Here is a 27,652-nt window from a genome sequence, read left to right as displayed (position 1 = left end):
CACTATGAAGCAGGATATCATTAACATAAAAATGTGCAATAACAATTTCTGTCAAGTAGGATATCATTAACAGACAAATACATTAACAATATCTGCCAAGCAGGACACCATTAACATATACTAATGCATAAACAATCACTATCAATCATTATACCATTAACTGACAAATACATTTAAACAACCATTCAAGTAGGATATCATACAGACAAATGCATGATTAATGACTAACAAGCAGGACACTTTATGCATTATCAACTACTATTTAGCAGGATATCATTAACAGACAAATATATGAACAAATAAATGTGGATAGTGGACACAGATGATGCCCCCGCTTGCATATCATGTAGTTATAAAGAGACATAACTGAAGAACAGTAAAAGTGACGCTACCCAAATTTTGAACTTGATCTGAGTTTTGTGGTAATAAGCATTGTGTGTAAGTCTCATAACATTTGGTTGAGGCTAACTTAAGCAGAGAACGGAAACTAAAAATTCAGCAATTTTTCTATTTGTAAACACACATAACTCTAGAACGGTTGTGTATAAGTTTTATAACATTTGGTTGAGACAAACTAAAGTTAGAGAACGGAAACGAAAAATTCAGCAATTTTTATCTTTACAAAGGGACATAACTCAAGAAGGGTAAAAGTGTCGCCACCAAATTTAGTACTTAATCTGTATTATGTAGTAATAAGCATTGTGTATTAAGTTTCATAACATTTGGTTGAGGCAAACTAAAGTTAGAAAACGGAAACAAAAAATTTGTACTTGATCTTAGTTTTGTGGTAGTGAATATTGTGTATAGGTTTCATAATGTTTGGTGGGGGCAAACTTAACTTACAGAATGGAAACTAAAAATTTTGCAATCTTTCGATTTATAAAGGGGCATAACTCAATAATGGTTAAAATGACACTACCAAAATTCAACTTGATCTGTGTTTTATCAGTGGAAGTCAAAATTAAACATTGCATTGTATAAAGCATTGATTGTAGTTGATTCAACTATAATTATGGACAAAGGAAGATAACTCCAATTTAAAAAATTATTTGATATTTAGAAGAAAATAAAAATTTTACAATTTTTCCATTTATAAAGGGGCATAACTCTAGAACGGTTAAAATGACGCCACCAAAATTCAAACTTGATCTGTGTTTTGTGGTAATAAGCATTGTATATAAGTTTCATAACATTTGGTTGAGGCAAACTCAAGTTAGAGAACGGAAACCAAATTTGGGATGTACGTACGTACAGACGGACAAGGGTAAAACTTAATGCCCCCACCACTACGGCGAGGGCATAACAAAATATTGTCAAAATCATGCACACGGCTGAACAGATAGTCAAACAAACAGAAAAGTGCATTAATGAGTGAGACCATTAATTGGTGAATACAAATGGTACTGTATGCATATACTCAACACCTTGACTATCCTAGCACCCTAGATAGTCAGTATAAAAATTATGCATTAATTGTACAAGTTATAAAAAAACAAATTATTGAATATAATGATTCCAGAAGTCAAAATGCACAAACAAACAAGCCTGTTTGATTCTTGTCATTAAATAAGGGATGGGGACTTCGTGGCCAAGTTGTCTAAGTAGTCTGCAGTTGTATTAGCATTGGCACATCTCAATTCCATGGACTTTGAAACTTTTAAATTGTTTACATGTTTAAAGTTTGTGTTTAGGTCAGTTTAAAGGGAACCACTTATGATAAGTCAAAATTGCATGACAGCAAGAAATATCTCTATGTCAACAGTTTTTTTATACATTCTTGGACGTTAATTTTTCGCAATTATTTTGAAATCATATAATATGGTATAAGGTTGCTAATTAAATATTGATTTGCAAATTAAGTTGCAACTATGAGAGAAGGTGTGAAGCTAGCAGGAGGTGTGTAAAACTCTGATGACAGAAACTTGTTAATTACCTAACTATACAGGTAGACAGAAAAATAGTTAACAGTTTATTGTTTAGTTATGTAATAAAAGAATAATCAGCTTAAGGCACAGCAATACAATTATCACTTTTTTCACTATTACCAAGAACCTCATTAATTTGTTTTACTTTGTCAATCAGTCCACCATTTTATATTTATTTTGGACAAGGAAAAAAAATTCTAAATTTGGAGCTAATTGTTATGAAAGTTTCTATATTGAAAGTTAAAGGAGTGTTAGTTTTTTTACTGGAAATCTCAGAAGAGTTTCTTCTTCATTTTTTGGTTTTAAAGCTGATTTTGTAGAAATTTACACTGTATTCAGTATCATTCACAATTACTCACACACATGCAACCTGTTTAAGATTTTACTTATTTTAATTTGCTTTATTTGTTGACTTAGAAAACAAATAAAAGTAAAATGTACACACTAACAACTATTTATTAAGTAATATAACTTAAAACTTTGAACGAGAGATTACAGTATATAAAGATTTGAACCACAGGCAAGTGGATTTCTATAATATGATTACATGTTTTATCTAAATAAGGTGTCCATCGTAAGGAATTTTTAAATAGGTCAAACAGCTCTTAATTATCAGTTTTATGGATCTTTAAAATTAAGGCTTGCTCAGAGCAACATTAGTGTCACAATGGACTAATCTTCTCTTATGACAAAAAGACAATGGATCTGTGTTAATATCTTAACTAGAATTATCTCCAAATTACACCTGAAGCACCTGGGGGTCCACATTCAGATGACCATATTATCTGTTTAATTGTGTGACCTTTCAGATGTCTGAATTAATTGATTAGTCTGTGGGAAAGTAAACATTTTCTACCTGTTTTATTTTGAAGCAGCATTTTCAAAGGTATTTTCAAAATATTATATTCTCTGAGATTTTTAACTGATATCTTCTCAATATGTATGTCTGACAAAGTTGAAAATGAATTTGTGAAATTTATTTGTAACTGCTAGTAGTTAATTTGTCTGTGTCCATATATTATGCAAAATTATAAGGCCTCATCAGATTTGTTTTTATATTCTGAACCTCATCTCAAGAAATATAATGGAGGGGAATAATTACATACCTGCCAGTCTTGAATGCATGATGGTGATTTAAAAAAAAAACCATCATTTTATGAAAATCTACACGAAACTGTTTATTTTGATTCTTTATTTGTTGGAAGAGCATTGAAAGGTAATTTATGTATATTTCTGTTAATTTAAATAAAATCACTATTAGAATTTTTCATATAAATATTCAAAAATGTAATATTATATATGAAAACTGGGACATAATATACTATTCCCAGATGAATTAAAGGGAGAATCAGGATGGAGAAGTGGGGAGGGTTAGGGTGAAAACATAAAAATTAATTTCATATGGTCTAAATGACACATGCATGTATCTAATATTCAGAGGCTTCATTTTCCATTAGAGACTTGCAATGCTTGTAAATTCAGGATGGGAAGTGAATGGTTATAAGGAGGCCTTAAAGAAGAGTAACTCAATTTGACCTCCAGTAATTAGAAAAGAACACTCCTTCCTGTTCAGAGAAAGTTCAAGTTTGCTGTTATGAAATTATCTCTAACCACAAATACAAACAAGTAGTGTCCGTTGGTTGCTTAATTCACTATTTAAAATCAAATATGCTGGTATTGTTTAACTAATTATGTTCAAAATGTATATTAACAAAATCATGCTTCATTGGGTTAGAACTATGAAGAGATTGATTTCAATTGAGAATTGCCTTTTTGTCTTAGTTTTTGGTCATTGACTTAAATTCCTTTGCCCAAGAACTTTAATATTATCTGGAAAAGGGGGCGGGGGTAACTTTGTGGTAGGTGTGAGTAGCTGAGACATCTAGTACTCTACCCTTCATATATTTTAGATATTAAAAATAAGGTAAGTGGACAGAAAGTCACAAATTTGATAGGACAAAGAGTCACAAATAATTTGTTTATAATTGTTTGAATATTAAGAGAAAGTTCTTGAAATAATTTCTTTTTATTAAATTTATTTCTTTTACAGTTTAAGAAATTGTTCATAAGCCTTAATAAATGAAAATGTATCAAATTTTAATCATGCAAAGGATATATTTCTTGGCACCATGAAGCCATCTAAGTACCAAGCCACTTTGACAAATTGTTTTCTTTTCAATTATTTGATCATTTTTGATTTTTTTTCAAATAAATTTTGTTTTCAAAGTTGCTTTATATATAATAAATCATAAAAAATACAATTTGTTGTTAAAAATAAATGTTTTCTTATTCAAAGAAAAATAATCTCAAAACTGAAATGTGACTTTTTGTCCTGTGACTTTTTGTTCACGACTTATTGTCTGTGACTTTTTGTCCTGTGACTTTCTGTCCTACATTCAAAAATAATACCTTATTATAATTATATTGTGACAAAAAATATATCTATGATTTATCATGAAAACGCTTCTTCATGGAGAGATCAACTGATTTGAAAAATATCTGATGCATTTTCCGACAATGGTTTAAATCTCATCTGTTTAAAAAAAAATCGACATCTGACTAATTTAACTTATACTTATGATTTAGTCAGCAACCTTGTCATACATTTCATCTTAATTTCTCTTCCTTATCATATATCATGAAGCTGGCAGCTCATCCCTGCCACACATTACATAGTAAGTGCCCCCACCCCCATCCGCGAGATAAGACTATAAGGTTCTATTATGTCTTTAGAATTTTGAGTTTTTCAAAAGACAAATTACAAGTACCTATACACAATTTGTCTACAAACAAATGAAATAATACCTTGATAATTAAGTTTTATAACTCTCATCTCATTTGGTTGGTTTTTTGGCAAGTACTTTTATAAATATAACTATAGTCAGCTTTAAGTAGTTATAAATGGGATATAATCAACTCATAAAATCTATCACATAATTAATGCTAAAATTTGTAATTTTCCCACAGTTTACATTTGTTTATTTCCTTTAATAATTAACCCTGTGCTATTTTTTCATCAAGTATTCACAATTTGGAACATCAATCAAAGTTCAAAGTTTGCTAATAATTTGTGTATTAGACCTTCCTTGTCTATTTTCGAAAAGACAATGTCCCTTGAATGAACCTCAGAGGAACCATTCTGACATTAATTAATTTATTACTGGAGGTCACTAATTAAGGACCTGTTTGGGCCTCGAAGCAGACAATAAGAAGGACAGGATATGATAGAGGTCAGGTGTTATATTGCCCTCAGGTTGTACAGGTAAACCATGACCATCATCGGCAAAAGGTGACAAACTTCCATACCATCCAACGGGACATGTAAAAAGATTTTTTTTAAATTAATGTGGAATTTTTAAAACTGACTTACACTTTTTCAGGTAAACAATAACTTTTCTATCATAAATAAAAAGAAAATGAATATTTGTTGATGATGCGGTTGAAGTTTGTATGCTGTTTTCTAATATTTTTTACTTAAATATTTATGCTGTCATTTTAACTTGTTGCATAAACAATTTAGAAATAAAAATGAATCAGAAGATATACCTTTTAAAAGATGACACAGATTTTTCTGAATTTAAATTTAAATTACTTCAATAAATTTTTCAGATAGGCATAAATAAAGTTTATATGTATACTAAACTCTTGAGTAATCTTTTAATGCTAGCTTTTGAAATGTAGGTATTGATTATTTAATTGCATCAGATGAATATTAAAAAGTTATATCTATTTTATAAGTAAAAATAGTTAATCTAAAAATTTAATTAAACAAAAGACCATTAGAACAACTATTCGTTTAACAGATGCTAAAGAAAGCACTCATAGTGGCACTCAGCTTATAACAATGCAGGTTTTGTCTATTTCATTTCAATATGAATTTTCTGACTTTCTTTTTTTTATTAATCTGTCTCCAGATTTTTTTTCCCATTTTGATGGGTACAAAGTTTTTTTAACAGATGTGTTACATTTAAGTTAAATTGAAATTAATGATTGATTATTATATCATGAATAGTTTTTTATATCTATTTTCAGGGTTTAAACCATGATGTAGTTCAAAGTAAGAGATGAGGAAAGCCATATTAGAATGGACTTTGAACCCCTGACACCCCCAGGAACCCATTGTGGACCTGACATGACTCTAGTACTTTCCTCTACCCCTAACTCGTTCGTGGGTATGAAGGGATCACCTCAAAAGTTTGGCTTGGACCAAGAATCTGAATCAGTTAGACTCTTCAATGTTAACAAGCACACTGATCTTGAGAAATCAGGGTCAGGTCCAAGCTTCAACAGCTTACCATCACCATTATCTATCTGCAAAACATCCCAAAAAATGGAGACACCCATCACAGAAAATAAAGAAATGAATGATATGGAAGAGGAAATGTCCGAACTAGAGGATGATGATGAACCAATCATTTGTGATGATTGTAACACAGACTTTCCATCACTACAGCAATTTCTCGATCATAAATGTACAAAACTAGATGGTTCAAATAAAAGTAACATGATACGAGAGTATTGTCGAACACCTAGTAATGCTAGCGAATTAAGTGAAGGGGAGAGTTTTGATGGACGAATTGTTTATAATCCAGATGGATCCGCATATATTTTGGAGGATGGTGATTCTAGTCTGAGTGACCTTGACTCTTTAATTGGAGTTTCTAATCAGCAAGAATTAATTGTTGATAAGAAAGGAAGTGACACTGTCTCTCAAGTCCCAGCTTTGCCACAAATTGCCAATGCCATATTTGTTCCCAGAAATCCAAGCTATGATCCTTCACGAGAATATTTGTCTCAGGCACCTATGATGTTTAGTTATAAAGTGTATGATATGCGCTCAGGCAAAAGTGAAAATGATGAAAAGTCAAGCAAGACTGATGATGATAGTCTATCTACCTCTGAAGAAAGTCAGGACTTCACAAATGTTCCTACTAAGCCAATTCTGATGTGTTTCATTTGTAAATTGTCTTTTGGATACAGTAAGTCTTTCATAGCACATGCTGTTTCTGAACATTCTATGATATTGAATGAAGATGAAAAGAGAGTAATGTTGCGTAAAAATTCATCAGCTATAATACAGTGTGTTGGTACAAAGAAAGAGCCATTGATGTCATTCTTAAAGCCAAGAGCACTGAAAAATCCTACTTCTGGAAGAGATATGCTTTTGTCGGAAAGTGTAACATTGCCAAACTCTTTTAAGTCATCACTGAACGACAGTACCAAAGTCAGTTTTGTACATTCCAAACCAAAGCTATCAGATGCTCTTGTCTTGAATTCTGTTTCAAAATTAGAGAATTTAGACATGTCTCAGGGCAGTTCAAAGCCATACCACTATGGTGCTACAAGCATTACTACCTGTGTTCATTCATCCATGTCTCCTGTATCATCGTCTTTATCATCGACAGCAATTGAGAATCTAACAAGTAATCTTCGCTCAAAGCTAAGTCGACAATTAGATTCACCTAGTGCTTCCTCCCCTGTGCCATCAATGTCACCCATTACAAACTCTACATTATTTCTTGGCATCTGTGATGAGCATCCACAGGGTCGTGTTCAGGGCGTTGAATGTCCAAAATGTGATATGATACTAGGGTCCTCTCAGTCATTAGGAGGTCACATGACCATGATGCATTCACGTAATTCATGTAAGACTTTAAAATGTCCAAAATGTAATTGGCATTACAAGTATCAAGAAACACTGGAAATTCATATGAAGGAGAAACATCCAGAAGGGGACCAGCAGTGTATATACTGTCTATCAAACCAGGCTCATCCACGATTAGCGAGAGGTGAGAGTTACTCTTGTGGCTACAAACCTTACAGGTGTGAGGTTTGTAATTACTCCACAACAACGAAAGGCAATCTCAGTATTCATATGCAGTCTGATAAACATTTAAACAATGTTCAGGATTTGGCAAATGGAGGTGGAGAACTGAAACTCCAAGCCCCTCCTCAACAACAGCAACTACAACAACAACAACAGCAATCTCAACAACAACAAGTACAGGAACAGACCCCACAACAGCAATCCTTACCATCCATTAATGATGCACAACTAAAGAAAAACAACAAACCTAAACCTACATGGAGGTGTGACGTCTGTAATTATGAAACTAATGTTGCACGAAATCTACGCATTCACATGACAAGTGAAAAACATACGCATAATATGATGGTACTACAGCAGAACATGAAGCACATGCAACGGGACATGCATATTCAACAGATGAATCAACTGATGTTACTTCAGAATGACCCAGCTTTCATAACAGGCTATCCCAGCAGTATTCCAGCCTCTAACATGCCATTTAATATAGAGCAATCTCTCTATGGGAATGCTGTTCCCAGCTCATATGGAGAAATCCCAATGGATCTGAGAAAGGAGAATGGAGGAATTGGTGTTTCATTTGATCCACAAACTCCCGACAGTTCTAGACTCTATAATTGTTGTGTTTGCAATTTATATGTTACTGATTCACTTGAATCTCTTCATCAGCATTTACAAGTCGATCGCACTAAGCAAAGAGAGTCAGAGACAATTTCTATATCACAAGGTACATATATATGTAACCTGTGCTCCTATAAGACTAACTTGAAAGCGAACTTCCAACTGCACTGTAAAACTGACAAACATTTGCAACGATTGCAGCTTGTCAATCACATCAAAGAGGGAGGATCTAATAATGAATGGCGACTCAAGTATCTCAATGTAAGCAATCCAGTTCAGGTACGATGCAATTCTTGTGACTATTACACAAATAGTATTCATAAGTTACAAATCCATTCTGGAAATCCTAGACATGAGAAGAATGCCCAGCTTTTCCATTTCTTGCAGCTGGGAGAAAGCAAAATTAAAAGCAAATCCAAATATTACCACTGCACTCTATGTAATTTTTCGACAAGAGCCAAGCTCAACATGATCCAGCATGTACGTGCTATGAAACATCTACACAACGAACAGATCAAACAGCTACAGATGAAAGAACAAGGTGTGACTGACATTGACCCTGGAGAAATTTTCCAAGTTAAAGAATACAATGAAAGTGAAGAAGACCAAATCAAGTTTGATGAAGAAGGCAAGTGATATTTATTGAAATACCATAATTGACCAAATAAGCAGCCCAATTTGTTAAGATTTTTTTAAAACAAAGCTTACTGTTTTTGAGCTAACAAACACAGTCCTGTGAAATTTTTTTAGGGTGTTTTTTTCATAAAGTACTTAAAACCAGAAAATTTTATCATTCAGTAAACAGAATATGATATAAAAAAAAAATATATAATGCTTCAAAAACTTTTGAAACTGTAAATCATTTTTATACGACTGCAAAAAATTTTGCGGTCGTATATTGGTATCACTTCGTCTTCGTCTTCGTCCAAAGACATTTGGTTTTCCGGACAATAACTTTAGTATTAGTAAATAGAAATCTATGAAATTTAAACATAAGGTTTATAACCACAAAAGGAAGGTTGGGATTGATTTTGGGGGTTATGGTCCCAACAGTTTAAGAATTAGGGGCCAAAAAGGGGCCCAAATAAGCATTTTTCTAGTTTCATGACAATAACTTGTGGAACAGTGTATGGATCTCTCGGAAATTATACCATAAAGGGATGGTTAGGATTGGTTTTGGGGGGTTATGGCTCAAACCGTTTAGGAATTAGGGGCAAAAAAGTGAGAAAAAACAAGGGTGTCCTGGTTAATGGACAATTAAGTACAAATTACAGTGTAAGGGAGGTAATTCAAACACAACTTTGAATTACCTCCCTAGCATTGCTTTTAAATTATGTATAAAGAATTTTTGTATTGTCTTGAGGTGATTAACTGTCAATTCATTTTTATACGACCGCAAAAATTAAAAATTTTTTGGTCGTATATTGGTATGACGTTGGCGTCGTCGTCGTCGTCGTCGTCGTCGTCGTCTGGCGTCGTCCGAAGACACATTGGTTTTCGCACTCTAACTTTAGTGTAAGTGAATGGATCTCCATGAAATTTTACCATAAGGTTCAATACCACGAAAGAAAGGTTGGGATTGATTTTGGGGGTTATGGTACCAACAGTTAAGGAATTAGGGGCCAAAAAGGGGCCAAAAATAAGCATTTTTGTAACTTCCAGACAATAACTTGTGTGTAAGTGTATGGATCTCTCTGACATTGTACCACAAGGTTCCATATCACAAAGGAAAGGCTGTAATTGATTTTGGGGGTAATTGCCTCAAAATTTTAGGAATTAGGGGCCAAAAAAGGGGCAAAAAACAAGCATTTTTCTAGTTTCATGACAATAACTTGTGTGTAAGTGTTTGGATATTTCTGAAATTGTACTACAAGGTTCCATATCACAAAGGGAAAGCTGGAATTGAGTTTGGGGGTAATTGCCCGAAACGTTTAGGAATTGGGGGCCAAAAAGGGGCCAAAAATAAGCATTTTTCTAGTTTCCAGACAATAACTTGTGTTCAAGTGTATGGATCTCTCTGAAATTGTACTGCAAGGTACCATACCACAAATGGAAGGCTGGGATTGAGTTTGGGGGTGATGAATCATAAGGGGGTTCAAAAAATTTGGGGGGGAGGATTTTTTTTTACTTTTTTTTCTTTTTTTCCTTTTTTTTTTCTTTTAAAATTTTCCATTTTAAGTTGGTTATTTCTGATTAATATTTAAAAGCAAATAATAATGATATGGTAGGAGATACACACCAAACAGGATGTGTAAATTATTATATAATAAGTATTGTGCAATAGCAAGAAATTTTCAATTGCACAGTATTGCACAATAGCAAGAAATCTTCAATTGCACAGTATTGCGCAATAGCAAGAAATCTTCAATTGCACAGTATTGCGCAATAGCAAGAAATATCCAATAGCACAATATTGCGCAATAGCAAGAAATTGTCAATTGTACAGTATTGCGCAATAGCAAGAAACATTCAATTGCACAGTATTGTGCAAAAGAAGATACTTCGTATAAATTGCTTATTTCTTGATCAATTTCAATGGGGTTTTATTCTTGAATTCTTGGGGTTCTTTAATATGCTGAATCTAACCATGTATTAAGTTTTTGGATTTTGGGCCCCGTTTTTAAATTGGTCCACATTGAGGTCCAAAGGGTCCAAAATTTAACTTTGTTTGATTTCATCAAAAATTGAATTATTGGGGTTCTTTGATATGCTGAATCTAAACATGTATTTAGATTTTTGATTATGGGCCCAGTTTTCAAGTTGGTCCAAATCGGGGTCCAAAATTAAACTTTGTTTGATTTCAACAAAAATTGAATATATGGGGTTCTTTGATATGCTGAATTTAACCATGTATTTAGATTTTTGATTTTTGGGCCCCGTTATCAACTTTGTCCACATTGAGGTCAAAAGGGTCCAAAATTAAACTTTGTTTGATTTCATCAAAAATTGAATTCTTGGGGTTCTTTGATATGCTGAATTTAACCATGTATTTAGATTTTTGATTTTTGGGCCCCGTTATCAACTTTGTCCACATTGAGGTCCAAAGGGTCCAAAATTTAACTTTGTTTGATTTCATCAAAAATTGAATTATTGGGGTTCTTTGATATGCCGAATCTAGCCGTGTATTTAGATTCTTAATTTTTGGTTCCGTTTTCAAATTGGTCTACATTAAGGTCCAAAGGGTCCAAAATTAAACTTAGTTTGATTTTAACAAAAATTGAATTTTTAGGGTTCTTTGATATGCTGAATCTAAACATGTATTTAGATTTTTGATTATGGGCCCAGTTTTCAAGTTGGTCCAAATCGGGGTCCAAAATTAAACTTTGTTTGATTTCAACAAAAATTGAATATATGGGGTTCTTTGATATGCTGAATCTAACCATGTATTTAGATTTTTGATTTTTGGGCCCCGTTATCAACTTTGTCCACATTGAGGTCAAAAGGGTCCAAAATGAAACTTTGTTTGATTTCAACAAAAATTGAATATATTGGGTTCTTTGATATGCTGAATTTAACGATGTATTTAGATTTTTGATTTTTGGGCCCCGTTATCAACTTTGTCCACATTGAGGTCAAAAGGGTCCAAAATTAAACTTTGTTTGATTTCATCAAAAATTGAATTCTTGGGGTTCTTTGATATGCTGAATCTAACCATGTATTTAGATTTTGGATATTGGACCATAATAGGTGAATGTCCAATTTAAAATTTTTAAGTTCATAGACCACATTCATTCTGTGTCAGAAACCTATGCTGTGTCAAATATTTAATCACAATCCAAATTCAGAGCTGTATCAAGCTTGAATGTTGTGTCCATACTTGCCCCAACTGTTCAGGGTTCGACCTCTGCGGTCGTATCAAGCTGCGCCCTGCGGAGCATTTTATTAGAAGTTACTATTTTAATAATTTGAAAAATGCTGATTAAGGTAAATTAATTTTAGCTATGATTATGTATGTCATTTTCTATTTTAAGACTTTTATGATGTATTTAAATGGGTTATTATGGTTGCAAACTCCATTGGAAATTTGAATTGAAATTATGACCATGACTGAGGGAAAGAATTTTTTTTTGGAAAAAAGGGGGGGGGGGGGGGGGAAGGTTTAAAACAAAATTTTTTTTCCTAAAGATTTCAGAAATCAAAAAGAAAATCATCCTTCAATTTTTTTTTTTTTTTTAAAAAGGGGGGGAGGTCAATTCACAACAGCATAGTGTATTGCACAAAAGCAAAAAATTGAATATAAATTCAAATCATATAACCAATTCTAAGTTCTTTGACTACAGTTATTCTGTGTCAGAAACCTATTATGTGACAAATATTGAATTACAATCCAAATTCAGACCTGTATCAAGCGTGAATATTGTGTCCATTTTTGCCCCAACTGTTCAGGGTTGGACCTCTGCAGTCGTATCCAGCTGCGCTCAGCGAAGCACTTTGTTTCAAGTAGAAGTGAATGTTCAGGGTGTTTTTAGTTATTGAGGGACGTTTCTCTGGCCAATTGTGGTTCAAATAAGCTCATCATAGATATATGTACCAGGATTAAAATTTTGTATGCCAGACACGCATTTCGTCTGCAAAAGACTCTTCATTGTCTTTTGAATAAAAAAGTAAAAAGGCCCAAAAATGTACGATGTAATCTATTCCGTGGGTAGAAAATATTAGTATTTAAAAAAATTCAAAGTTTTATAAACAGTTAATTTATAAATATGACCATATCAATGATAACTATATGTCAGCACAGAAGTGCTGAATACTGGGCTGGTCTTTTGTTTAGTATGACATTAAAGACAATTTCATGTGGCATTAAATTTTTAAATGACTTAAAGGGCATAAGATAGGTAAAATAGAAGTTGTTGTATACGACAAGTAAAATAAAAAAAAAACCCAAGTCAGGCTATCTGAACCAGTTTTTTTGTCTTTTTTTGTACATCGAATGGGTATTTTCTCGAGGGATAAGGGTAGGCAGTGTTTGGTGTGGTCTGTAACTTACTGTCCAATATTTTTATTAATTCTTGTTACTTATCCTTTTTATGTACTCAATCATCAATTACATAAGTCATTTCTTTCAAAAGGTTTTAATTAGTCTAATGTGTATATGTATTGAACTTTCTAAATAAAGAAAATAATCGTTATTTTTCTGATAGTTAATTTGTGGACCGACAGTTGTTTTATTTAAGGATTTGGTTTTGGTTATTTTTTCTTTAAAGACATTTGCTTTTGTGATAAAGAACGAACTATGTGCATCAAATTAACAAAGCAACTGTTCTAAATTAAAAAACTTTAAAAAGTTGAGATTCTGCAAAAAAAAAAATTTGACAAACTGAAAAGTTATGTATCACTAAAGGCTAATGTCTGTTAAATACATTTAGCATTATTCATTCTAATTGAAAGGTTAATTTTGAATTTGTTTGTTTTGTTTTATAACAAGTATTCCTGTTTTCACAATAATTATTTAATATTTAATTGTCAGCATTATGTAGAAACTTTAGTCCAACTAAAGTCCAAATACAAATATAGTTTGAAGTTCTTCTAAAGACAAAAGTCATTATGAATTTCACTTTGAAGAAACAAAGAAGTTAAAGGTAGACCAAAGAATAACAAAATTTTCCAATCAAATATGAGAACAATACAGCGATGTTTTGTGGAACAAAAGTTGGCTGATTGGAAAACTTTGTGTCAACATACGAATATAAATTTGTATTGAAATATTCCTTAAATGAATGCATACATTTTGTTTACAAGAGAGCTCAATTCTTTTGTTTGGCAGAGCTAACAAATTTCTTAAATCAATTTGTAATCTCAAAAGTTCTCATTATATGAAAAGACATTTTATTCGTCTAGGAGTCAAATAGGAAATCCTCTTCATGAAAACAGGTACGTTAGTTGCCGAGGGATACCTATGATCGCCATTGTTTAAATTTTATAATGCTTTGATAGGCCGGCAATGAATTTTCATTTCTCTATCTTTTTTTAATCTATTCATCACAGGTAAAAGTTAAGAATATTGATAGTGAGTTTATGAGCGTTGATTTTAATGAATTGGGCCAGCAAACAAAATTTTATGACTCAGTGCAACAATTTTATACACAAGATGTTTTTATCATTCATTCATAGACAATACATAAAGGGCATTGAAATTATATAGAAATCAAACTTTTAATGACATTCAAGAGATCATCTTATATTTCTTATAATTGACTTAAAGTGATAATATGAGTCTAGTTTACCTGTGTGGATTAGAACAAGAGAACTTATTAAGAATTGAGAAATTGAACATATAGAAAGGTGTTTATTACCCCATCACACAAGGACAAAAGACATATTTGGAAATGAATGGCTTATATTCAATTGGTCTGTGAGGTGTGTCTGATTATTAACGTGTCACTGTTTACTGAGAAATTAAAGAAAGTGTTATGATAGTGATTACAGCTTCGATGACGGGACATCTAATGATGAAAGCTGACATGTCTGGTAAGCCAAATTTTCATTTAGTTTGGACAACAGATTTTGTTTCAGTTCACAGGTGAACTTCAGTAAGAATTTCACTTGGCCAGGTATTAGGTATTTGTTTTAAATATCCCACTTGATCATCTTGTGGAATTGTGATACTACATTTTATGTAGTTAAATTGAACTACCTGCATTTTTACAATATATGTATTACAGGTAAATTATTTCTGTATTCAGTGGGTAGATTGCCAATGTGGCCACTTCCTATAAGATGTTAAGTGATCTATATCAGCTAAGATTCATTCATGAAAACAGACTGCTGATGCTGAGGAATTTCTTGACCTTGTTCTATTTGTAGCTGTGTTTATTTTTAGTAATCTATATATAAATTACTTTCAATTTTGTTTACTGAGACAGGTTATTGTGGAAGTTTTGGTATAGTGTGGGAGGTTTTAAAAATTGATTCTGTAAGAAAACTTATTCTTGTGGGTTGAATAATTTATCAGCGTTTCATAATCTGTTCCTGCAGGTGATGTGGTTTTGTTGTAATCAGATATATTGAAGAGTTAAAATTGCTATTATATGGGGAATTCACACAATGATATTTAAGTTAGATTTTCTATGAAAAATTTGGTAGGAAATGAAAACCTCAAAGCACTTACATGAAAGTTGTCACACACATGTTTTACCTTAATTAAAGAACCATTGTTTTGTTACAGAAACTTAAGAAGGATATGAATTGATGTTTTAAAAGTACTGGTCGTTTTTTTTTGTGGTCATGTAATTTTTCAGATATTGCTAATGCTTTGGATATTTTTTATTTGGATAATTTTTATTTTGTTAGATTTGACAAATGAGATAAAATAATTAAGCTAATAGCCGACCAGTGATTCATTATATATTTTTTTATGCAATTGTAAGAATGAAAGGATAAAGACACTCAGTTGCATAGGTTTTTACTGGAGAACTTTCACCCTTAAGCCTCTCGTCAATTATTGAATAAGGTTCCCCCTTTTTAGCTCACCTGGCCCAAAGGGCCAAGTGAGCTTTTCTCATCACTTAGCGTCCGTCGTCCGTAAAATTTTAGAAAAATCTTCTCCTCTGAAACTACTGGGCCAAATTTGACCAATCTTGGCCACAATCATCATTGGGGTATCTAGTTTAAAAAATGTGTCCGGTGACTCGGCCAACCAACCAAGATGTCGGCCATGGCTAAAAATAGAACATAGGGGTAAAATGTAGATTTTGGCTTATATCTCTGAAACCAAAGCATTAAGAGCAAATCTGACATGGTATAAAATTGTTTATCAGGTCAAGATCTATCTGCCCTGAAATTTTCAGATGAATCTGACAAGCCGTTGTTGGGTTGCTGCCCCTGAATTGGTAATTTTAAGGAAATTTTGCCGTTTTTGGTTATTATCTTGAATATTATTATAGATAGAGATAAACTGTAAACAGCAATAATGTTCAGCAAAGTAAGATCTACAAATAAGTCAACTTGACCAAAATGGTCAGTTGACCCCTTAAGGAGTTATTGCCCTTTATAGTCAATTTTTAACAATTTTTCGTAAATTTTTGTAAAAGAGGGACGAAAGATACCAGAGGGACAGTCAAACTCATAGATCGAAAACAAACTGACAAAGCCATGGCCAAAAATAAAAAGACAAACAGACAAATAATAGTACAGATGACACAACATAGAAAACTAAAGACTAAGCAACACGAACCCCACCAAAAACTGTAATCTTTTACAAAAATCTTCTCCTCTGAAACTACTAAGACAAATTTAACCAAACTTGTCCACAATCATCATTAGGGTATCTAGTTTAAAAAATGTGTCCGATGACCCCGCCCGCGAACCAAGATGGCTGACATGGCTAAAAAATAGTACATAGGGTAAAATGCAGTTTTTGGCTCATATCTCTGAAACCAAAGCATTTAGAGCAAATCTGACAGGATAAAATTGTTCATTAGGTCAAGATCTATCTGAAATTTTCAGACCAATCAGGCAACACGTTGTTGGGTTGCTGCCCCTGAATTTGTAATTTTAAGAAAATTTTGCAGCTTTTGGTTATCATCTTGAATATTATTATAGATAGAAATAAACTGTAAACAGCAATAATGTACAGCAAAGTAAGATCTACAAATAAGTCAACATGACCAAAATTGTCAATTGACCCCCTTAAGGAGTTATTGCCCTTTATAGTCAATTTTTTACAATTTTCATAAATTTTGTAAATTTTTGTAAATTTTTACAAAATATTTTCCACTGTAACTACTGGGCCAAGTTCATTATAGATAGAGATAATTGTAAGCAGCAAGAATGTTCAGTAAAGTAAGATCTACAAACACATCACCATCACCAAAACACAATTTTGTCATGAATCCATCTGTGTCCTTTGTTTAATATGCACACAGACCAAGGTGAGCGACACAGGCTCTTTAGAGCCTCTAGTTTTATCTAACCAGACCCCCCATGTCCATGTGAGCTTTTCTAATCACTTGTAGTCTGTTGTCTTCGTCAATTAACTTTTCCAAAAATATTTTCCATTAAAGTACTGAGCCAAATTAAACTAAACTTGGCTACACAGGGGTATCTAGTTTTTAAAAATGTGTCTGATGACCCCAGCTGCAAAGATTTGTTTATTATCTTGAAAACCACTATAAATGGAGTAAATATGACAGGAGCAGAAATTTTAGGAAGGTAAAGATCCATCTAATGTCTGTTTATGTCAAAACTGTCAGACGACTTCTTATGGGAGTTATTGCCCTTAAATGACAAATTTCATAATTTTTTAAAATATTTGCCTATTTACTTGAAAACTATAATAAATAGAGAGAAACCTTAAGTAGCAAAAATTATCAGCAAGACAAGATTTACAAATAAGTCACCAGGTCGAAATCATCAGTCGACTCCTTATTGAGATCACCCCCAGTTTTTGGTGGGGTTTGTGTTGCTTAGTCTTTAGTTTCCTATGTTGTGTCTTGTGTACTATTATTTGTCTGTTTGTCTTTTTATTTTTTAGCCATGGCGTTGTCAGTTTATTTTCGATCTATGAGTTTGAATGTTCCTCTGGTATCTTTCACCCTTTTTTAATGGAGTTATTGCCCTTTAATAAGCAATTTTTATCAACTTTTTTATATTTTTGTCTAATATCTTAAAAACTGTAATAAATAGATAGAAACTAAAACAGCAAAAATGATCAGCAAGTCAAGATCTACATATAAGTCAAATGGCCGAAATCCCAGTTGATTCTTTCTTGGAGTACTTGCTCTTTAATGACGATTTTTACCAATTTTTTCTGTTTTTGCCTATAACTTTGAAAACTATAAAAGATAGACATATATCCGGTCAGGTCAGTAAAAAGGTCAAGATAATCAGAAAATGCTAATGACAGCAACCCAACAATAGATGCTTACCTAGAATAGAGTGGCTAGAAATGAAAATCTGTCTGGTTTCAGATATCATTTCAAATCTGCACTGTCATTACACTCAACTGCAGTTTTATTGGTTGTTTTAAAAAGGAACCAAGCTTATTTACCTGAATGTATGATACAGGATTGAGGATATATGATTGATTGGTGTTTAATGCCACTTAAGAACTATTGTGCTATTTCATGGCGGTAAGTTTCCATCAGTGGAGGAAGCCCAGAGAGAACCACAGACCTTTGGTTGGAAAAATGACAATCCTAGTCGGTCCGGCACACTTGCCATGTGCTGGATTCAAACTGACAACCTCAGTGGTCACAGGCTAGTGATACAGTAGTTCAACAACTTGGACCACTCGGCTACCTAGGCCCCCTTGAGGATATATGTCTTTTATTCTAAATCAGTAAAATCTATAAATTGTATATTTTCAATTTTTGCCAATAGAGAAGACATAGTATGTTTTTTTTCAATTTTCAATTGTCATTTCAAGGAGGTTTTTTTCTCTCATTCAATTAAATGGTTCTTGATCAACTTTTTTTGTTTGCTTCATACTTTGCAAGGACAGTAACTCTTGATATGACTAAATTGTTTTGACAACTTCAGAAGCTTAAACAAAATAGATACAACTGTGTCTATCTGTGGCATTTCTCATCAGATTATAGCAAAAGTTGTACTATGTGGTGAAAGGACACCTATCCATGGCAAATTTAAACCAAACAATAGCCTTGTCATGACCTTTTGAAATTAATTTTCTCATTAGTTGGAAAATGCAAATTAATCATAGAAGTCTACCTGTTGAACAGAAAGAACAGTTATTTTGGTTAATAGAAAGCCAGATTGAATCTTTTGTTCAATGACAGTCTCTTGTACCTAGCTAAAAATTAATTACATTGTAAAAGGTATAAATGGTGGGAAAAACTCGCATCACCTTTTCAAAGTCTAGTGGCAATTTCTAAAGCTTAATGACTGATGTTTCTTTATCTTTAAATGTTTTAGCAAACATTGTGTTAGATTTTGGGAGCGGAAGGTGTAACAGGTTTTTATTTGACAATTCCATGGCATTTATAATGATCAATTTAAAAACTCACCAAAGACATAGAATTTAATGACAATATGTTGTTCCTAATAAATGAAATTAGTTTGAGGCTAAATTAAATAGATGTGTTAAATAAAGAGACGAGGTTTTCTTTGGCTGACATAAAGATCATTATCCTAGCTTATAGGTTTGAAAAGAAAGTCTTAAAAGCTAGTATTGTACTAGACCTTTAAACACAAGAGCTTTTATAAATTGCCAAAAATACAAGTGTTATATACACTATCAGAACAAAAAAAACACAAATTACATTTCATACATTAAGATGAAGGCATTCAATTAACTTTATTGAAGTTAGCCTATGGAATACATAAACAGTGAGTGGCTAAGGAATTGAGGTATTGAAAGAAAGTTGACGAAGGGATGAAAAATTACAATCAGAATAATCATTAATTTTCCATTTGAAAGCGTCCTTTCATTAGACAAGGGTAACAAATTTTATTGAAGACAGTAGTGTACCGATGTGCTGTGAATATCTTGTTAATAAATTATAATTCAGATTGCATTCATTATTTACAGATATCCCCAGTTTTCTCTCCCCATCGACTGATCACATCCTCAAACAAGGCTTGTTACCTGCAAGGTGTTGTTCATTTGCATAAATGATAATTTTTTTACTGTTTATTTTAAAGATTTCTTAAAATCAAGAGATGTTGTATTGGTATTGAGAATTAATTAAATAGAAAAACTTGTTCAAAGTTCAATAGATTGATGGATACAAGAATTTTATAATGAAAGAGGCACAATAAAGGATTAATACACATACTTTCTAGAAATAAAGGATAAAGAATATCTAAGGTTTTTTCAAGTTTATTAAATACTTATTTGCTAGGAACAACATGAAAGGTATCAATGATGGAGCAGGAAATGCTAAGCATTCTGGAACATCTAAGTTTATCCCTGGTTTCTTGTTGGGTTGATGTTGCTTTATCTTTTCTATATAATGTTTTGTATACTGTTATTATCTGTCTTTTAGTCATTTTTATATGCCCATTTACGGGAAGTATTATGGTATACTGTTGTCTATCCGTCAACATGGCGGACAATAACTCAAAAACCCTTTAACCAATTTGCATGAAACATTGGTGAACTATTTATATCTATTGACATGAGCTCCCATTCCGATTTTTATAAATTTTAGATATTACGTTTCCAAGTTACAGGGTTTTATTCATTGAAAAAGGGGGATTTTCCAGTTTTCGGACAATAACTCAAAAATGCTTTGAGCAGTTTTCATGAAACTTTGGTGAATTGTTTATATCTATTGATGTAAACTCCCTTTCGATTTCTATGATTTTAGATTTTATGTTTCCAAGTTATGGGGTTTTATTCATTAATAAAGGGGGATTTTCCAGTTTTCTGACAATAGCTCAAAAATGCTTTGAGCAGTTTTTATGAAACTTTGGTGAATTGTTTTTATCTATTAACGTAAGCTCCCTTTTGATTTATATAAATTTTAGATTTTACGTTTTGAGTTATGGGATTTTATTCATAAAAAAGGGGTGATTTTCCAGTTTTCAGACAATAACTCAAAAGTGCTTTGATCAGTTTTCATGAAACTTTGTTGACTGGTTTATATCTATTAAAATAACCTCCCTTTAGTTTTTATAAATTTTTGATATGACATTGAGGAGTTATGGAACTTTATTCTTTGAAAAAGCGACGGGCGTATCATGCGCTCATGGAGCAGCTCTTTATTTATTGTTCCGTTGGTTTCTTCTTTCCTCTTTGGGGACAAATCTTGTACTCATGTATATATATACATATTTGTATAGATATTGATATTTAGTTGCACTTTATTTCATAATATTGATTTTAATTGATTAATTGATTTTTGGAGGTTTTATTTGTTTAACTTTCCTGTAAACAAAATTATTTAGTCTAAAATACCTGTGTTTCTTTTTTAAAGAAACAACTGTACAATATTATAATAAGAACATTATTTATACTTTAAGGGAATGTAGCAAATAAAGATCCTATTCTTGTTGACAGGAAATTGTCTCTAAGGCTATTTTAAGTTTCTCTCTTCACTGGCTTCTGTAGAACATGTGTAGTGCATTTTGTAAAGGGAAGTAACTTTGATGAAGATCTTCAGCAATTATATCTGCATGGAATCATCTGATATGGGTACCAGTTTTATAGTTTGAGTGATTTTCTTATTTAATTAGAATCTGATTGCATTTTCAAATACATATACTTTTTTGTTGTTATATCTTATGTTTTCAGTAAAACAAGTGAGGAGATGTTTTTCTTTAGGAAAATGAATTCAGTTTGCCTCAACTTTAGAAAACATTAAGAATAAGTAAACCAGAAACAAAAATGAACCCACACTGTCAAAAATAAACTGGGAACAATAATGAATCCACACTGTCGGAAATAAACCAGAAACAATAATGAATCCACACTGTCCAAAATAAACCAGGAACAACAATGAATCCACACTGTCCAAAATAAACCAGGAACAATAATGAATCCACACTGTCCAAAATAAACAAGGAACAATAATGAATCCACACTGTCCAAAATAAACCAGGAACAATAATGAATCTACAATGTCTAAATTATTTGCTTATTTTCATTCAATAGGGGATGTAAAGAGAACTTTGACAGCAAAAAGTATTTTAAAATGTAAAACTTTCTTGATACTGCTTGATCATTGATCTGTCCTTTTCAAATAAAAAGTATAGATTTTAAAAATGAATATAACGTGCAAAATTAACAGTACTATGATTTTTTTGGTATAATAGAAGCTAAGGTAAATGCCTCTGCTTTCGGAACTTCCATTGCTTCGATTACAGAATTGACAAGACAAAAGTGCTGTTACACAGCTTTCTCATCTTTTAAATACAATTAATGCAAATGCTAGAGTAAATTACAGATTAGCTTTGTGTATGAATCATCCAATTAAAACTAATATTTTATTATGGCCAACAGCTGTGGAGATCAACTGAATTGTTTTATATCAAAATTGATTATTTGTTAGGGAACTGGGTGAAAAGAGGGGAGATTTCTTCTTTAATTTTTTTCTTTTTTTTGTCACACAGTGTAAAAAAAGATGTTAAGTTTTAGAGCTCAAAGGGTAAAAGAGGGTGTCTTTGTGATGGGAAAACATATTCTACACAGAACACCAATTTTTTTAACGCATTTTATTACATCAAAAGGGACGCTGTCAATTTTTTTTTTAATTCTTACTAGAAAATCAGATCGTCACACCCAGAACATGAACCAGAAACCTCTGTGTTCGAAATCACCCTCTAAAACGCTGAGCCAGAGAAGTATTTTCCGACCTCAACTGATTACGGCTGGTTAAGTATCTAATACTCAAGGGAAGCAATCCTGTGACACATAAATCCTGAATTCACAACGGTACCAGTAATATTATATAGAATATTTTTAACATTGCATCAAGGAAGAAATGTTAGAAGTACTGATCCATTTCTTATCTTAAGCAGTTGTAATTAAATCATTTTCATGGGTTATTTAGGCTGGTTGTAGTTGGAGACAAGTATAAATGCACTTATTGCTAATTTTCTTATGTCAAGGAAGTAAAAAATTTCCAGGGAACAATGCACAATGCATTAATTCAAATTGTACTTTCAAGTAGTTGTTGAAATCGAGAAACTATTTATAGCATCACAGTAAAGAAAGACTTCTTATATCTTAGGTTGATGAAATATGGTTTTTTATTCAACAGCCGTTTCGTTTATATTTAATTATCTCTGAATCATATGCAATAAAATAAATGAAAATGAAGGATAATTTGATATTTGTATAATTTCTCCTTGGCAACATATTTTACTGTTATTTTGATAATATTTTAGAGGATTAGATTGTCTTGTTGGATATTTTTAATGAAGGCTCTGAACAACACATGTTAAAGTGATTGTAGTTTTATTACAATTGGTTATTTAGGCTGAATGAATAGAAAGTCATTTGCATATTGATAATCAGATGAGGTCACTCAATCAGAACATAAAACATAAGCCTTTTTGATTAATCACATTAATTTACACAAGCTGTTTACATCAGGTAAAACGGGGGCCTACCTGTAAATTACTTTTAATTTTTAATGTTTTAACGTGTCAGTTGTCATGGAATTTCCCATAATTTGTGTGTAAAAAAATTGAATGACTTTCTCATTAATTTGATACGAAAGATTCAGTTACTGGCTGTAGTTATAATTAAGGAAGTTAACAATTTAATCAACAAATATTAAATTAGCGAGCGATTTAGTATTGTATCATTCTGAGGAAGTTATGTTGTTTATACAACAAGTGAGAGAAGAGAGACATTTTTTGTAAGTATTTTTATTTCAAATTTTGTTAAATTGATAACAAATCTGTTTAAGTATTCAACTTTTTAAAATTTTTCTTTGAAAAGTTTAAACAGTGCTTCTGATATCTGATGATGTTGACATGAAAAAATAAATTTCATAAAGAGAAAAATTAATTTCCATGACAATCAATATAGATTATATTTAAGGGTTAACAGTTATTCGGTTTAATAAAAGGTTGGAAAATTTGTTTTTATGGAATGTTTGTCACTTTTAAATTATAAATTTCACGGAAGAACAAGTAGTGATCATGTCTGTCTAATTTCATCCTTAGGCAAATTTTGTCCTGTAATCGATCAACTTTTCCTCTCATTACCACTTTTCCTTACTTATTTTAAGGAATGAATTCACATAAGGTAAACATAGGGTGTTTGAAATTACCATTAAAAATTTGATATGACAACTTATACCAATGATTTTTTTGTAAAATGTAACAATTTCAGTCCATTGGACACTGATATTGTCTTGAGGTCAAAGGTCAGATTTGTAACAATTCACCTGCATGGGGTTTTTTTTATATATTAAAAATGACTTTTCAGGATGACTGTCAGCTGTCCTTTTTGGATCCTCAGATAACTAAATGTAATATATTAACCAACTGTGTCATACCCAGTTGATGAAAAAGAAGTAATTTGTAGAAAGTTGGTACCTGTTTACAAATTTCACTCCAGCTTTTTGTTTTCTATTACAAAGGAGACCAAAGATATGAGGCAACCATGCGAAAAACGAAATAAATTGAGGCCGTGACCAGTGCTTATTTACCCATAGACAATAAACAGGAAACCGGTTTCATTCACCTATACAAATCTAAATGACGATTATTCTTGATCTTTAATTAGTGCATCCCCAGGCAAAATTTGCAAGGTGGAAGATGATTGGTGCTTTAAATCTCTTTTGTTAATTCTTGGGTCAATTTAAATACAATTTTTACTTATGACAATTTGTAAGTGACGCAGGGAGTTTAAAAGTAAATTAATTAGCAGATGAAATTTTTTACCAAAGGTTCAGTGAAGCGAAAGTAATGAAAACTGATGCGTTGAGAAGCAGTGAAACGTAGGTTGTTTAAATGTTTTATCCATTTTTTTTAAAGTTTGGACTTTGTTTAGTTAGTAAATAATTTTGTTTGTGTATTCATGTTTTGAAAAGTGTGTTGTGGAATTAGGAAAAGAACAAAGATGTTTAGATCAAGTATTACCATTACTTAAGGAAGTTTGTCTTTATTTTTTTTGTGGTTGAAAGTCAAGTAAGAACTATTATTAGTTATTGTCAAATGAAAATATTATTTCTGAAGTATGTAATTATCTATTTTTGCATAGTTAACAGTTTAAAGTATCATTTAAATTCACTATTTAGGAATGATATTTATAAATAGTGTCTTTTTTTAACAGAGTTGGGGTGACTATTTACTTTAGAACAATTAAAACAAGAATTAATTTTTTTATTTTTTGATTGTTTATCTACCATTTTTTTCTATACAATTTTTTAATCGCTTCAGTTTATATCATCCTATTAAATTTAATACAATGTGTATTGAAAGCTGGAATTGTGAAGAGTCTTGTAGCTACAGATTTTTTCACACACAAGGGGAGGTTACTCCAGTGGGATTACTATTTGATCAAATTGACACCTGATAGTTTACGTAACATGTTATTTACCTGTGTTGGAACAAAACAAATTTTCTATACATATTTATTTTTCAGATTTGTTTTATGTAAATAGGGGTTACCTGAAAAAAAACTTCAGACAACCTTTAACCCAAAAACTTTAAATGATGATTTCCTATATCAAGATTTGTATGTAATTAATCTACAATTCTTCATCAGAGTGATTCATTGCTTTGAGATGAAAGAAGGAAAAAGTTTAGTAATTTTATGAAATTCAATTATGCATACAAATGAGCCTAGCTATCTGATTCAAATATCCTGCTAGATGGCTTAACACTCCTTTTACATTCTTTCATTAAATATATGTCATATGAACCTTAATTATTTTGCACTGAAGTAGACATTTGATTTTTACTAATTTCAGCTTTCTTGATTAAATTGATCCCTTGATATAATTAGAGATTAGTGCTCCTAGACAGGCTAATTTAACTTTTGTTCTTATTATTGAGAGCCCTAAGCTAATTATGTGCCTTTATTTCTAGACAGGACTTTGATTAATCCCCACTTCCATTGTATTTCAAATGCCAATGAAAAATCACATTTGGGAGAATTTTTAATCTACACACAAACATTATTCATCTAGTGAAGAACAGGTGAATGTTTTTGGTGGAGACTGGTTGAAACAAAATGTCTTCTGATTTTATAAAGGGTTTGCACATTTTTTTATAAGAATAAGATTTTAAGATAGGATGCTATTTGGAAGGTCATTAATATGTCTCACTTTGTCTCATTAACTATGTGAAGACATTGAGGCAATTTGATAGAATGGAAAATTGAAAAAATTCATTTGAGTTTGCAATTAAGAAGTAAGTGAGATTCATTTTCAATATCATTTTGGGTGATTGCTGTTTATCCTAGTTTTATGTCTTATTTTTTATATATTCAATTACATTTGGTCCTCAAGGGCTAATTAAGAAATAAAATGTTTGACATTATATCAAACTAAACCCATTACTGTTTGAAATATGAAGATGAAATAATAAAATCAGCACTCCCATATGAGCTATGGAGACTATTATAAGAGAAAAAATCATTAATGTAACTTCACCCTGAAAAGATTAATTATTTTTTTCTGAAGTCACTTATTCAAGTTAAGATATATTTCATGCTAATTATTCCAACCTTTAAAATTTCCACATTTAAAGTTAAGATTACATTATCACTAGATCTCAAAATCTTTTGCTTTTCTTCTGATAGATAAATGATAGGGAAGAGAAACACCTTCCTGTGTTCAAGAGTTTTGACTATTGATCATCGGGGGACACAAGAGTTTTCCAATTTTATCGTCATTATATCATAATAATGAAAACCTACATTTTGACAAGTGACGCTGTTAGAAATATTCTTATTAAATCAGATGTATATTGCTTGATGGTATAGACCATGCAACCAACCGTTGTCAGATAGAGATTTGAAATATTATATGCCCATGAAAGCTTATTAGTTATTATTGCTTTTTGTCTCAGTAGCTAATTTTCTTTGTTCAAATTAAGGAGATGGTGTAATTTTTTTGTTTCTCTTGAGCACATTAATGATGACTGTGACTTCATAAATCATATAAATTACTGACTTGGAAAGCAAATTTGTGGAAATTTCTATATAACAAAAACGTCCATCAACATGCAATTGTCACTAGAGATTTATGTTTCGAGGAGGTCATCGAAGACTATTACGTTTTCTTTTTCGTAAAAATCAATGAATACCGTCTGAGTTTGTTAATTGTTATCACACACAAATAATAAAATGCCATAATATTACTTTTCTTAATGTAAAGTATCAGAAAAGCTAGACATTTAATATAGAAATATGTATGTAATTTACATCAGTTTCTCCTATCTTAATGAAACAGTAAGACCTGATGAATATTACATGTTTTCATAAAATCCAAAATAAAAATATTCATTAAAAGATGCTTAAGTGCTATGTAGCATGATTATTCTAAATTACAAATGATTGTTTATCAATAGTTACAATGATATTTGGAAATTTTCAAAGAGCTCACTGGAATAGCTGTGCTCCAAAATAACCATTAGAAAAAGATGCTTAAGTTGCTAACTCAGACCATTGGCAGTAGTATGTCAGCTCTAATTTATAAGCTGGCCAATATTTTTTCAGAAGCTCATAACTGAAGATTTTTCCTTTCTGTTTTCTCTCTCAAATTTTTCATAACCAATAAATGAGGTAACTGTACGCTGAGATTGCTCTGATAGCCTTTTATCTCACCTAGCACAAAGGGCCAAGCGAGCTTTTTCATCACTTAGTGTTCTGCATTGTTAACTTTAACAAAAATCATCCTCTGAAACTACTGGGCCA

At 31.7% G+C, this 27,652-nt stretch overlaps 1 protein-coding gene across 3 annotated transcripts in view; it reads left to right on the top strand.

Annotated features, from left to right (window-relative positions):
* The window catches only part of LOC127701256 (zinc finger homeobox protein 3-like), an 84,385-nt gene that overhangs the window by 31,144 nt on the left and 25,589 nt on the right, over nucleotides 1-27,652 (top strand). For 2 of the 3 annotated variants that reach the window (XM_052205072.1, XM_052205073.1), the window contains one exon: nucleotides 5,958-9,001. In XM_052205072.1, coding sequence (XP_052061032.1) covers nucleotides 6,010-9,001 — 2,992 coding nt within the window. In that variant the 5' untranslated portion in view covers nucleotides 5,958-6,009. Of the gene's footprint in view, nucleotides 1-5,957; nucleotides 9,002-14,140; nucleotides 14,842-27,652 lie in introns of those variants that run through there. The other variant, XM_052205074.1, reaches the window with a different exon arrangement.

Source organism: Mytilus californianus, unplaced genomic scaffold (assembly GCF_021869535.1).
Source record: "Mytilus californianus isolate M0D057914Y unplaced genomic scaffold, xbMytCali1.0.p SCAF_5, whole genome shotgun sequence".
NCBI lineage: Eukaryota > Metazoa > Mollusca > Bivalvia > Mytilida > Mytilidae > Mytilus > Mytilus californianus.
This window is presented reverse-complemented; position numbering and strand designations above follow the sequence as displayed.